Raw genomic sequence first — 14,288 nt, forward strand, 5'->3', positions numbered from 1 at the left:
CAAATGAAGTAAATCAGCTGAATTATGGTTTTTGAAAAATAACTTATAAAATGTGAGAGTGTTACAATAGAAAAATTAGTAGTTCTTGAATTAAGTTATTTTATTTAGCATTTTTTTATTTTTATTATTATTAAGCTTATTAATACAATAAGCTTTAAAGTCGATGAGAAATGCTGATACCATTTATAAAAGCAAAACCTTTTATTAATTCATTTAATATAATGTTACTTGGATCAAAAATATAAATATATGTTTAAAATTTTTATTTTTATTGACATTTTACTTAAATGATTTCAGAATAATAACTAAATTGATAAATAAACAATTAATAATCGGTCAAATACAAACCTATTACAGATTTCAAAAATCATTACTAGTTAAAAAAAAAAACTGAATCACAGAACTCTTGTGACCTTTCCATGGAACCAAAAGGTCCAGTGGAACACTTTTTGGGAACCCAGGGTTCCCACGGTCCTTAAAAATCCTTAAAAACTGCTTAATTTTTATTTTGGAAAATAAGGGCCCTTAAAAGTACTTAATTTTATTACAAGGTTTTTAAAAGTCCTTAATTTTTTAGCATCACTAAGGATAAGCAGAATGTTACATAAAAATTTAAATCTACTCAACTAAAAGATCCTTAGATTTTAATAATCGTTTTATTCAGTTAACATTGCAACTTAATATACTGTTTTTTAATTTTTGTTCAATTTTTGGTTGCTTTAAAATTAGTTCATGTTATTCACCAGAATGTTTAGTAACATTATGTAAAGTTAATTCTTAACAACATGTTTGGCTGGATATAATTTTGTTTAAGTTTATCATGAAAGTAATTGTGACACGTTTGCTGCTCTAGTAGCGAAATAAAAAAACTTCCTGTAATCATTTTTTCAATGTTTTTGCCAATTTTCTTTATTTACTTCTTTTTTTAATATACATGAAAAAAATTGCAAATCTTAATTTCTGCACTTAATTTTACAATTCAATTTCAATGAAATCATTAAAAATGGTGTACAGATTAGTTTCATATGTTAACTTTTACAATCTGAATGACGTTAACTTTTAACAATCTGAAATTTTTTTTCAAAAAACCCTACCCGGGTTTGCAAAAATTGCCTGGTAATTCTTTGCCGAGCCTTGTTAATTAATACAATTATAACACTGCTTACATTATAATAAAATTGTTTATAATTTTTTTAAAATTTATTGATGTTCTTAGAAAGGCACTGTCACTGGTGGCATAAGTCGTTAATTTTTCAAAAAAGTGCTTAATTTTTTCAAAAAAAAGTCCTTAAAAGTGCTTAATTTTTGCTTTGTTAAAAGAGTGGGAACCCTGGAACCGCTGCTCTATATAACGTTGGTAATAAAATAAAACTTCCACCCATCAATGGAAAAATATAACTATTGTTAGTAAAAAGATAACTTAGCCACTGGTCCTATCACTCTGCTTTATATGAATAAAGGGATAAAATTATAAGAAAAAAAAGCAATATTCTTTTTTTTTGGTTTTTTGTATTGATACCAGAAATTTATGGTAATAAAAGACTTCTTGTAATTTGCCATACTCGTTAAACCCAGCCTTTACTGTTTCTGTTTAAACTTTGTATTTTAATGAAGCTTGCTAATTTGTTCAATTTACAGCTCAATTAAAATTTTTCCCTGCCTCTCACTTGTGTAAATAGTTTGATTTCTTTTAGGAATGGTTAAAACAAGCCGATACTGAAGAACGGACACAGCGAGAGTTACTACTTTCCAGATTACAAGTAGAACACCTTACTGACAGTAGGAGAGTTACATTGGAGGAAGAATATCATATCCGTACTTTAACTATCTAATTATTCCCGTGCGTCCTTTATTGTTAAATTATTATTTTAATTTAGCTGCTGCTTATATTTATTTTGAAATTGTAAATTTATTTCTTTTGTAAATAGAGAATGGTTTTAACTATGAGATGTATTATAAAGTATGAGTATGTGATCTGTTTTGTTTATGAATGTTTTAAATTATCTAAGAATTTGCATGCCTGTAATCTCTGATGATCATTAAACTGTTCTGCTTAAATAAAAAAAATGAGATGTAGACTACTTTCATTTGTAAAAAAAATTCTGCAGTTGTTTTTGATACTATTAAAACAGTATCAGTGACACTGAACTACCACCATGTGTATGATATCGATAATTTTTTTAAATTTTTTATTGCGCAGTTCCGTATTGAAAATAATATTACATTATTTTGGACGTAATGTAAACATTGTGTGATTTTAGGAAAGTCTAAAAACTTGCTTAAATCATTTTGTGTCTTCCATGTTCTTGAATTAAAATTAAATTTTATGCTGTAAATTTGTTCATTATTAATGTTTACAGCTTTTATTTGTTTTTTGTATGTTTATGATATAACCAGAATTCAATTGTAAATAGTTTGAAAATATAATATTCCTTCATTCCAGCACTAGATGCTTTTTCCATTAAAGTGCCTTAATAACTCCTGCTGTATTTAAAAACTATAGAGAATAAATATCCTCTAAGAAACTGAATAATAATAGGCTGAATCTCTACAGTTTCTACTTTTTTGTGCAAAATACTTCATACAGCCATGAGTTATTTTTCAGTGTTTTATGATAATTTTCTGATTTATAGTATATTTTGAGAAGAAAAAGAGCTAGTTTCTTAAATGTTTTGACTTTATATTAAAAAAACTATTAGTAGTATATTAATCAGTGAACAGTAAATTCCTGATTATTCATGATATTGAATGGCCTGGTACTAAGCAGAAATTTGCTGAGAAGTTAGTATGCCTGGGTGAGAAATTTTGTTGTATGTTTTTGAAAAGGAAATTGAATCACAAGTAAACAAAATATCACTGATCCGAATTCCATATGTATTTTCTTGAATCTTGTTGTTGTGTGTATTTCTAGAATATGACACAGTATAAATGGCGAGGAGAATAATTTACATGTGATTGTTTATTGTAATATTTTTGTTCTGCTTTACTAGTCTATATTCCTGTTTCTATATGCTGTACGAAAAAAACATGTTTAATTTAAAGAAAATTTGTTAACTCTTATATAAGTTAGTTACATTTCTCTTAAAAGATAAGTTATATTATGTGTATCAATTATGTATGTGATAGTTGAATTTTTTATACAGGCACTTGTTCATGTAAATTGTATAAATTTGTAAATGGTAATGTGTTAAAATTTTGTGCATTATTTTACGTATCAAAACTGATATTTGTGCATGCATGTTATTCTTAAAAATATTTTTTGGTAATAGTTTATAAGGTAACCTTTGCCTATAGGTTACCTTAATAGTTTATAAGGTAACCTAATTACACTGGGGAATTTTTTTTATTTTTACATTTATATAAAAACTTGATCATGTCCAATTCAGGTGTAGGTATTTCAAGTATGAAATTTGTTTTGCCCTAAAGCAACGGAATTTTTTAATAACATTTTTACTATATTTTTGTCAAAATGCGCAAGTTTAAAAACGTTACGTATTATAGGGGATTGTGTAAAAAGTTGCGTCTAACTTCTAGGGGAGTTAAGGCACATTATCAGGGATTAAAATCGCATAGAAAGAGATGTATGGAAATTCTGTTGTACAGAGCTAGGAGCACTTCCCTGTTATCATCTGTTCAAAAGCACACAAAGAAATAATTCCTAATGAAGATGTGCCCCTAGCGGCGTATGACGACATTTTCTAGCTTCCCAAGAAATTTGTTCCAACAATTATTTGTCCCCAATCTATAAAGACGTTTTTAAACTTGCACGTTAAAAAAATAGACTCAAAATATCATTTTGAAAAAAAATTGTAGATTGGAGAGCGAAATCGATTGCAGGTTCGAAGTCAAGTATACAAAAGTTTTCGAGATCTGTTAAAAAAAAATCTCTTAAAAAAAAGCATTTCCCAGTGTTATTCAGCTGTTACTTTAATTTCCTGCATAATAATTTACAATCATTGATGAGAGATACATAAAAATGCTTGAAAAAATTTACTGTCTTTGACTATTTCTATATCACATTGGCATGCATTTATAATTAAAGGGTTTCTACTGACGATTAAAAAACAATTACCTATAACTTTTTTTTACCTTGGGGGGTTTGTCTTTTTTAAGCAAGAAGGTATTCAAAAATAACTATTTTTAAAAAAAATAGTAGGGACCTTTTTTTTTAAAAAAAAAAGTAGCTTTTTTAAAACTTTTAACTTTTTTTTTAAAAAAAAGTAGCGACCTTTGCCTACTATTTCGTCATATAATGTTTAACTAATCAGCCATAGGTTTTTTGCTATTTTTCCACTTTTTTTTATTCATGAAACTCACTCTTTCTAACTCATAAGGATCCATTTTTATGCTAAAATCTACAGAAACGCATGAGTAAAAAAAAAAAAAAAATGAAATATGAGTTTTTTTCCCCTTTGGGTAGCCACGGTACAAAAATACTCACCCAACCGAACTTCAAATGTATAGAGATAAAATTATAATAAAAGGGTGTTGTTTTTTTTTAAAAAATATATTTAAGTACTGAAACGAAACTGAAATTTGTAATGAAGACAAACAATTTTGAAAGCGTGCGATTGTTGTTAGTGCATCATAAAATTATTGGCTTAGAAAGTTCCTGTTTTATGATAATATTGCTGATAGTTGTTATGTTTGTGCTTTTAGAATTATATTTTCATATATAATCATAAAAAAAAATAGAAGCATTAAAAAGGCTCTAAAATCAAAAGTCTTTGTTAGTTTCTATATCATATTATACTACTTATCTTATTTCAAAACTGACTTTTTTTGAACAAAAGCGTAATATTTTCTAACAAAAAATAATAATTTATTTATTAGTCATATTTTTATTTGTATTTTACACTGTTTAGATATTTTCTTTTCTTGTTTTATTTAAAATGCAATTTGTTTTACCAATTTAAATTTTATTTATAATGTTACTTTATAAATAATATGAAAACTTAAATAAACTTAGTAAAAATTAATATATGCATTACTTGCGATTAATCATTTTTTAAAAATTAATTTTACTTACATTATGTGCAATTTTGTTAAGAAGTTGAAGTGTGAGTAGTTTTGTAAAAATAGATTGCTTTTGTCTAAATAAAAATATGTTTTATTTCAAAACCAATTGATTATTGAATATACACTCATATTAGTTTTGATGCCTAATGATATATTAATTATGCACATTATTAGATTAAAAAAAACTATATTGGATATTTCTTCTTTGTTAATACAGTATCCTGTACTATGCTGCTCCTAAATATGAAAAAAAGTTTTAAAAGGAAAGGTACTTATGAAATAGTAATAGTTAATATTAATTTTGTAGTTGATTTTTAAAAAGTAATTACTACACATAGGCTAAAAAAATTAAAAAAAAAAATTAATGTCAGTAAATTTTTTCATTGTCTAGAAAATAACTTGCAATGTTTGTAGTTTTAGATCAAGAAAGTACTCATTTCTAAAAGTGGTCGTTTAGAAGAAATTATGTGGATAAGTTAATTCAGTGTGTTTTTAAGACTCACAAAGTAACTAATAATGTTTTTTAGTATTTTTTGCTTGTTAAACCTGCAGCAAAATAAAGCAACAGATTTGTTTTCTTCTATTTTTAGAGTGATTTGATTTTACTTTTTTTTTTTTTAGTATATAACAACTAACTACAGACAGTTTTACTTCCTAAAGCTATTCTGGTGAAGGAACGATAGTCATCAAATGTGTATATTAGGGACTGCTTATCTAAAGATTTCTCCTTAAAGTGGGGATAGCTCTTGGTATTATTTGATACAGAAAAGGAAGAAATGGGGCTTTGATGTATGTATCAAGTTATGAATGTAATTGATGTTCACTTTCATTCTAAAACCAAATACCAAAGAATTTTAATTATTGAAACTGCATAGATTGCATAACGAAACACATATATTAAGTTGAACAAGCATAAATTATTGAAACATAATAGTTTGTTTAGATTTAGTAAAAAGAACTTGCATGAGTTTATGTGTTTAGTACTTGGTATATTATTCCGTAAAAAACTAAAGGAAAATGTTTTTTAATCATTACTAACGTCATCTGTGAATAGTGGTATTGAGAATAGATTTCCCATGATTGTATTATGATTGAAAAAGCATACATTAATTTTTTTTAGTTAAACATTCTGCATAGAAAGTGTGTTAAATGATTGTCGTTGTTGTTGTTCATTTACGTCGCACTAGAGCTGCGCAATGGGCTATTGGCGACGGTCTGGGAAACATCCCTGAGGATGATCCGAAGATATGCCATCACAATTTTAATCCTCTGCAGAGTTGATGGCACCCCCACTTACGGTAGCCCGACGACCTGCACGCGAAGTCGAGCACTTTACGGTAGAACAGTTTAACGAGGACTAATACCGCACACCCTCGGTCCCGACGCAGACTGATCCAAGTGGTCACCCACCCGCACACTGACCGCAGCCAGCGATGCTTGACTTAAATGAAGTAAACATATGATAAATATGTGTTACAAAATAAAAAATAAGTGAAACAGTGGGTCACGTCGTTTTTTATTTAAGGAATAAAGGCTGACACGAAACGATTTCTTATATACGTTAACGCTAGAATGTGCACAGACTATGTGAACTTGCTAATGGTCCAGTCTTACTGTGTGCAGTTTGTGCACTTTTAATCGCCGTGGAGGGAGAATGAGAACCTGATTGGTGAAAAAAAATTTTTTGCTAAAAATCTGCTTTTTTCTCGATCATCAGAGGAGCGTGAACCGCATGCAATGAGAATGGTGCTTAATGAAGAAGGACAAGAATGCTCCTCCCTTATGCATTTTGGTTGCGTCCCGCAGTGGACTGATCGTTAAGACACGGTCCCCAGCAGATCACCGAAGTCAAGCATCACTGACTGCAGTCAGTGTGCGGGTGGGTGACCACTTGGATCAGTCTGCGTAGGGACCGAGGGTGTGCGGCATTGGTCCTCGTTAAACTGTTCTACCGTAAAGTGCTTGACTTCGCGTGCAGATCGTCGGGCTACCGAAGCGGGGGTGCCAACCCCTCCGCAGAGGATCAAAATTGTGATGGCATGTCTTCGGATCATCCTCCGGGATGTTTCCCAGACCGTCGCCAATAGCCCATTGTGAAGCTCCAGTGCGACGTAAATTAACAACTACAACAGCATTTTGGTTGCATTTGAATCCTACCTGTACGGCTAATTCAAGCCATTTTCACTGCATCTTATCTCCCTACACATTCTTGCAAAAGTTTAGAAAATATATGGAATCATCCCACGACATGTGACTTCTTTAGACGCGCTGGCGAATTTAAGTGGCGTAAGACAAAGGGAGCATGCTCCCTAACTATGTTTGTCAACCCACTGATCTTCGTCGCGATAAAAAGAGAACTTGATTGGTGAATTTTTTGAGGGAAAGTATATTTTATTAATCGAGTTCTCATTTTTGCTTCGACTGCGACTGGAAGTGTGTGAACCACATCCAGCAAGAATGTCCTTTTAGATCCATCAGACGCGCGATTCTAATGTTTGGCTCTCTGAATAAAACCTGTGATTAACTAGACGTTGTTAAGAATCTGGATCAGTTCAAGGGAATAAATATTGCACCATTCTCAATTCCTGACATCCCATGTGCAACTGTAAAGTGCAAGCACCTGCAAAATTCGCAACAACCTCATCAAACTGCAAGTATGAATTAAACATCACTCATCAGTTTGCTCAGGAACAAGCTCAGCCACGAACCTCGTCGCCTTCACAAACTAAACTAAATCACGTGATTTTCGTCTGTAGACGTAAACAAATAGTGGTTTAGAAGTTATAAATACACTTTTTTTCAATAATTAACACAAAAATAAACTTATTTTATTATTTACAGACAACTAACCTTTATTTGAATTTTGCTTGTTTAGAATCTAAAGTCGTTTTAAAGTTTCGTGAATTGAGCTCATGTGAATATTTATAAACGGAATGTGAAGATATTTTGTTGCAATGAGTAAACAGAACAGCCGTCATATTAATGAGATGGGTGAAAATGAAGCTAATTTTAACTCAAAGGGTATAGTCGGCATGCCCGAAGATACTGATAGTGTTAATGACCACTCTATAAGTGAAGCTGATACATTTAGTGATGACGCTCCTGTAATGAAACAAAAAAGGGAACTCGAAAACAACGTAAGTGAATCTTTCTTGGATGACAGTGATCTCTCAGTTAAAGATAGTGAAGAATCCTACGTTCCCAGTAAAAAAGTTGAATCTACAATTATTTCTGAAATCATCGTTTCAGATGAGAATGCTCACTCTGAATTTAGCGAAACCTTATCGTCAATCAGCGACGGAATTCAGGAGTCTAGTGATACTTCAACAAGCGAGGAATACAATGAATCACTATCTACAGCCCTTAAATTTCTTTCCCCTTCTAAAAAGAACAGTAAAACATTGAACGGAGTTATTGAAGAACCGAGTTATGCTAAAAGTGGACTAAATAAATTAGCAAGAGAAAGAAAAATTAACGAAATTATTCATGCTCTTGAAGAAAATGATATTGATGCTCTTAAAATTGCTGCCATTTCACCCGGTGGGCTACTAAATGACAATATTCGAAGAAAAGTGTGGCCTAAGTTGGTCGGAGTCGACTTGGTGGAAGCTTCTCCTCGTCCCTGCCAAAAAGAAATCGAAGAACACCCCTATTATCAACAAGTCGTCTTAGATGTAAATCGATCTCTGAAGCGATTTCCCCCTAGTATAGAAGAAGCTCAGAGATTAACTATGTTGGACCAGCTTGTTATATTAATTATGCGAGTATTATGTAAACATCCAGAATTGCACTATTATCAAGGTTACCACGATATTTGTGTGACATTTCTTTTAGTTTTAGGTGAAGAAACTGCTTATCATGTTGTAGAAAAACTATCACAAACTCATCTTAGCATATTCATGGAGAAGAGTATGGAGCGTACTATACATCTATTAGAGTATATGTTTCTTCTGATTGAGAAGAAACAACCAAACTATAAACATTTTCTTATGAAATCTGAAGTTGGAGTTGCTTATTGTTTGAGCTGGCTCATTACTTGGTTCAGCCATGTTTTAAATGATTATAGCACTGTGGTCAGGTTTTTTGATTTCTTTATTGTGTCACATAGTTGGATGCCGCTATATGTCACGACTTCTTTAGTGCTTCACAGACAGCTAGAGGTAATGAAACAAGATTGTGATATGGCATCAGTGCATTCATTTTTGAGTAAAATTCCTGATGATATGCCATTCGAACAGCTTTTAACTGAATCGCTCAATTTATTTGGAAGTTGTAAGCCTAAAGCTTTGGCGAAGGAAAAGCCTTATGTTAAGAAAGTTCTGCCGAAACCTAAAAAATTGAAAAAATGGGAGTTTATACCTAGATTGAAGTATGTGCCAACAACTATAGTTATCGCTGCTGCTGTTTTGGTGACTGCTGTAATTTATCAAGCTTTTAATTATTAATTAAATTATAAAAATTGTATAGCGAAATAATTATGTCTAGCTATTTATCCAGATGTTGATAATTATTTTTAGGCCAGTGCAAATATATTTTCAACCAAAGATTATTTACAAACATATTTCTTCTTTGGGTCTTGGTACGTAATTAAAAATGTGACTTTTAATTACTTGCAAAAACTTCTTTCTATAAAAGGATTAAAATTTGTAACTATTGATTGATTCCTTATTGTTATACTACTATATATATGTATACAATTATAAATGTTGAATTGTGTTTTAATTTATTAATTAACCAAAGAATTATTGGTACTTATACATTAAAGGAGTTGTAAAAAAATTACCGTACAATTATTGAGGTCAGTATTATTAAGTTAACTGTTGTAAGAAGTACCTATTACGCTAATATAAATGCTGTCGTAACAGATTTCTTTACGGTCCCTTTTAATGAATTAATACTGATTTTTCTTCTTTAAACTTCTATTGTTATTTACTTTTTAAAGTAAATTTTAAGTTATATAATTTTGTTAAATTGCTAAAACATGTTTGTTTTGAAATTTTAGTAAATTCTCAAAATTTGTAATAACCAAAGAGAATAAATTTTTTTTCTTACAAATTTTCAATAGTATTTCTGTATTTTTCTGTTTCTCTCACAAAGAGTTTTGTTGGTATTCTCATAAATTTTTTTGGATCAATTTTATTTACGTTTTGTCTTATTCTCATAAACCATGTGTTGAATTCTCAAAATAATCATAAAAGATTCGATGGTCGGAAAGATATTTATAGTTAGATTTTATAGTTAATTACAACTTTTTTTTTTTAAAATGTTGTGACTACAAACTACGTCAAAATCTAGTTACTATTTCTAGAGGACGAACTTTGTGTTGTTCCATCATCCATGTTCAAAATGGTATTGAGTAATAAATTGGCGTAGTTGGTATTTAAAAATGGGAAATCATTATAAAAACTGTTTACATGAGCCAATCAGTTATTCTAAACCATTTTTTACAAATTTGTTCTTTTAATCTTCAAATTTTTATGTTTATAAAGACAGTAGATATTTATTAAAAAAAATGTTAGAATGTAATCAAATATTTGCGATTTTTGGTAAGTGTTTAATGTTCTTTTATTTCTTCTGAGAAATAAAGTACACTGAAAATTACAGAAAAAATGTATTTCCTTCTAGCAGAGCCGGATTATACCTTTCGTAGGCCCTAGGCATAGTCATTTTTGGGCCCTTCCCCCACTCCTCCCCTCTTTTCAAAATATATGCTAAAATTTTCTTGCATATTTTTTTTTAACATTTTTATTAATATGGATTTTAATTTACAAATTTGTTTATCAAACTTTATCTGCAATACCAACATACTGCCGACATACTTGATATCGATAATACCATTATGATTAGTTCGATCGATAACTATAAAATTTGTCAGAATCTGAGATTAAACTAAAAGCGCAAAATTTGGTGAAAATTTACTCATCCGATTTAGAGGAAAACTTTGTAGATGAATTTTTACTATTTTCAAATTTGTATGAACATAAATCTACACAAGAAATGTTGAAGGCTCGAATTAAAGATAAACTCGTGAATACTTTTCCTATCGTTCACATTGCATTAAGAATATATTTGTCGATTCTTGGATCAAATGCAGAAGGAGAAAGATCTTTCTCCAGATTAAAATTGATAAAAAATCATTTGTGTTCAACAATGAATCAAGATCGTTTGGCATTGCTCGCACTTATGTCTATTGAATACGACATTTTGCGTAGTTTGAAATTCGACAGCATAATACAAGATTTCGTTGAATCCAAAAATCGCAAAAAAGTAATATATTAGATCATAAGATTCTGCAGAACAATTTATTACCGAGAAATATTATCTTTTTATTTGTATCTTCATAATTTTGTGCAAAATACACTTGTTGTTTTCAAAGCTAAATTATTTTTGTCAACAAATTTTTTTCTCCCAAGTTTTCGTAGGCCCTAGGCACGTGCCTATATGTTAATCCGGCCCTGCCTTCTAGTGAAATAATATCAATGTTTCACGAGTGTACATTCACATTTTCAGATGTGACCTAAGCGATAATTTAGCTATTATTCATAATGGTTAGTTTAAATATTAGTAATATTTAATTATAAATATGTAGTTCTTATAACACTCTGCTTTCGTTACATTCATTGGCAGTTCCGCAAAGATTTGTACCAATCATATTATAAAAGTATTTTAATTTAAACTTAGTTTCTTTACGAAACTAATGTTAAGAGAAGTTGCCAAGAAACCACTGTTTATTTTGTTTCCTATTATTCACTACACAATTTTTTTTCAAAAATAGCATAGTGTGCAAAAAATTACAAAATAAGTGGCAGTAGTTTAAAAGTAGTAAAAACAGTAGTTTAAAAGTATTAAAGTTAGTAGTAGTAGAAACAGTAGTTTCGCTCTTTGTAGCATGCTACTTCTGATGCTGAAAATAATGTTTATTTCTTATATAGTAAAGGAAACGGATACATTCTTTGTACAGCTCTCTCACAATTGTAGAATTACAGTTATCTTATAATTCTTTAAACAGAAGTCTTATCTTTTCAAAGGATCTAAATATTTTCATTTTGTTAGCAAATTTTATAGATTTAATTGTTGGAAATATATCACATATGTGCTGAAAGCCTACAAATTTTACTTTGAAACCTGGAGTATCAGCAGAAATGATTTCATTTTGTTTGTTTTCTAATGCAAAATTGCAGAGACAATATTTTATACAAAAGACGCAAGTCAATTGATTCAATTACTATTATTATTGGTAAGAAATAGAAGATAGATTTGGGTATCTGTAAGGCTGGGCAACTGTTTTGAATTAAGTTGCGTTTTTTAATTGAAGGGATTAGGACAATATAACAATATGGCATGTTTTTAAATTCTTCAGATGAGGATTTCTGATAGAGAGAATCTATATGCGTAGAGGGTCTTTGAATATCTTTTTAAAAATGATGTTAAGTGCCAGTTAAATGTAAAAATGTCACTATTAAAAAAATTATGGCCACTAGATTGCCATGAGATCTTCAATTTTTTTTACAAAATTTTAATTAGATATTATAACATTAAAAAATATCTAATTTTATTTATGTGTAATAATTAAAATTAATATGTTATATGTGAATAAATAATTCAAAACTTAAATTAAAAAAGAAAATTTAACAAATTATTGAGTTTTTAATTTTATTCATAGCATTGAAAACTATTTTTAAATTACAATTTTCATTCAGCAAAACTTTTTGGAAAAAAAAGTAACTTCCAAAGTTCTGCATTCTTTGCAATTAAATTAAGATAATTCTCATATATATAATTTATCATTAATTCAGTTGTTTTTGTATTGCATTTCCTCTGCATTAAAAAACAATTACTACCACTATCATCGCAGTTACAGAACATTTTTCGCCAAATGTGTGTTTACTCTCATAATTGAAAAACAATGAAATTTAACTACATGAAATTTCGCATATTTTTAGAGAAATGTTTAAAGAACATTCTGATATCAAAATGAAATTGATTAAGTTGTGACATTTTTAATTATTTTACTTCAAATTTGGAGATTTATTTTTTCTGTTGTGTAATTCAGTATAGCCAAAACTATTAGCAAGAGGTTTAGGATTTTTTTTATTTGCAGTTCACATTCTCCAGTCAGTAAATGAGTAACTCATCTTGTTTAAATTTCGAAATAGTTTCAGAATAATAAAACAGTTTACATTGACGGTTTTACGATGCAATGAAAAACTAATTGCAGTAAATTTTAATTATTGCATTCATGTACTCTGAAGATAAAAAACTTGTGACCTTTTTTAAAATTGCAAATTAGTTTTAGAGGTTTTATAATTTTGATGTTTTTTTACGCTATAATTCTGAACAGTAAAATGAAAATAATTATTTTTTCTGTCATTTAGACATGAGCAGAACCAAAGCCAAATATTTGTTCATTAAAATAAAAATATTTGGGGTTTATTTTAACTAGGGGACTCAATGTCAATAGATGGTTGACTGTGTAAAGCTGAGCACAGATGAAGCTAGGGGTTAAAGTTCGTCCTATGACTTCCGGGTTACTACTTTCGATTGATTTTTGCTCGGAACCGTGGAAAAGCGTGGCATTCAATATTTTTTTATACCTGTAGCAATGGTACGCAATGTTTCTTGTTCTTCCAGTTCAACTTTCAACGAAAAAGAAAATAAATGAATTTGGACGATCCCATGAGCATGCTATGATGCTACACAAAAAATAACCTGCAATACTTTACTCAATTATAGTCAGATAAGGGATTCAAACCGTAGCAAATCTTAACCTTTATTTACGCTGTGATATTTTTATTAAATTTTCTTTAGGCTTATGACCTGTTAGAATTTATAAAGTACAGAAAACTTTTATAAAAGATAAAATTTTGCATAAATTTAAATAAAACTAGAATATTTAGCTTCTTGTCATATCATCTTGTAAGTATTACATAAGTGGAGGGATACACCAGAAGTTTTCTAAATTTCTCTCCTCGTTATTGCTTACATTCAGTCAACCGCCCACATATAAATTAATATGAGAGATTTTCGATTTTTTGCCTTTTATTACCACACCTTCCTTTCCCTTCTCACTCATATGATATCAGAATTTTTTTTAAACTCAATTTTCAATATAGATGGTGCTGTCAATGCAAAAATAACCAAAAACAGGTCTCGAGCTCCGTTATCTTCACCCCTTCCGGAAAGACAGCTTACAGCTGCTTGCCACATATTATGCGAGACAATATTTTTAGGTAGGTACATTACTTACGTTGCACTAGAGCTGTACAATG

The 14,288-nt window shown here is 29.7% G+C and overlaps 2 protein-coding genes across 7 annotated transcripts in view; both read left to right on the forward strand.

Annotated features, from left to right (window-relative positions):
• Nucleotides 1–2,530, forward strand: part of LOC107453723 (two pore channel protein 1) — a 37,227-nt gene extending 34,697 nt beyond the window's left edge. For 5 of the 6 annotated variants that reach the window (XM_043048247.3, XM_043048243.3, XM_043048246.3 and 2 more), the window contains one exon: nucleotides 1,695–2,076. In XM_043048247.3, coding sequence (XP_042904181.2) covers nucleotides 1,695–1,832 — 138 coding nt within the window. In that variant the 3' untranslated portion in view covers nucleotides 1,833–2,076. Of the gene's footprint in view, nucleotides 1–1,694; nucleotides 2,077–2,443 lie in introns of those variants that run through there. The other variant, XM_087150334.1, reaches the window with a different exon arrangement.
• Nucleotides 2,531–7,289: 4,759 nt separating this feature from the next.
• On the forward strand, nucleotides 7,290–10,081 carry LOC107454334 (TBC1 domain family member 20). Its single transcript, XM_016071533.4, has one exon. The coding sequence runs from the start codon at nucleotides 7,974–7,976 to the stop codon at nucleotides 9,462–9,464; it is 1,491 nt and encodes a 496-aa protein (XP_015927019.3). The 5' UTR covers nucleotides 7,290–7,973; the 3' UTR covers nucleotides 9,465–10,081.
• Nucleotides 10,082–14,288: the final 4,207 nt, after the last annotated feature.

This window comes from Parasteatoda tepidariorum, chromosome 8 (genome assembly GCF_982258835.1).
Source record: "Parasteatoda tepidariorum strain Cologne lab strain chromosome 8, Ptep-v5.0, whole genome shotgun sequence".
NCBI lineage: Eukaryota > Metazoa > Arthropoda > Arachnida > Araneae > Theridiidae > Parasteatoda > Parasteatoda tepidariorum.

Bases quoted from the DNA above. Each gene is read 5' to 3' on its own strand.
- LOC107454334 (XM_016071533.4), top strand. From the start codon at position 7,974: ATGAGTAAACAGAACAGCCGTCATATTAATGAGATGGGTGAAAATGAA.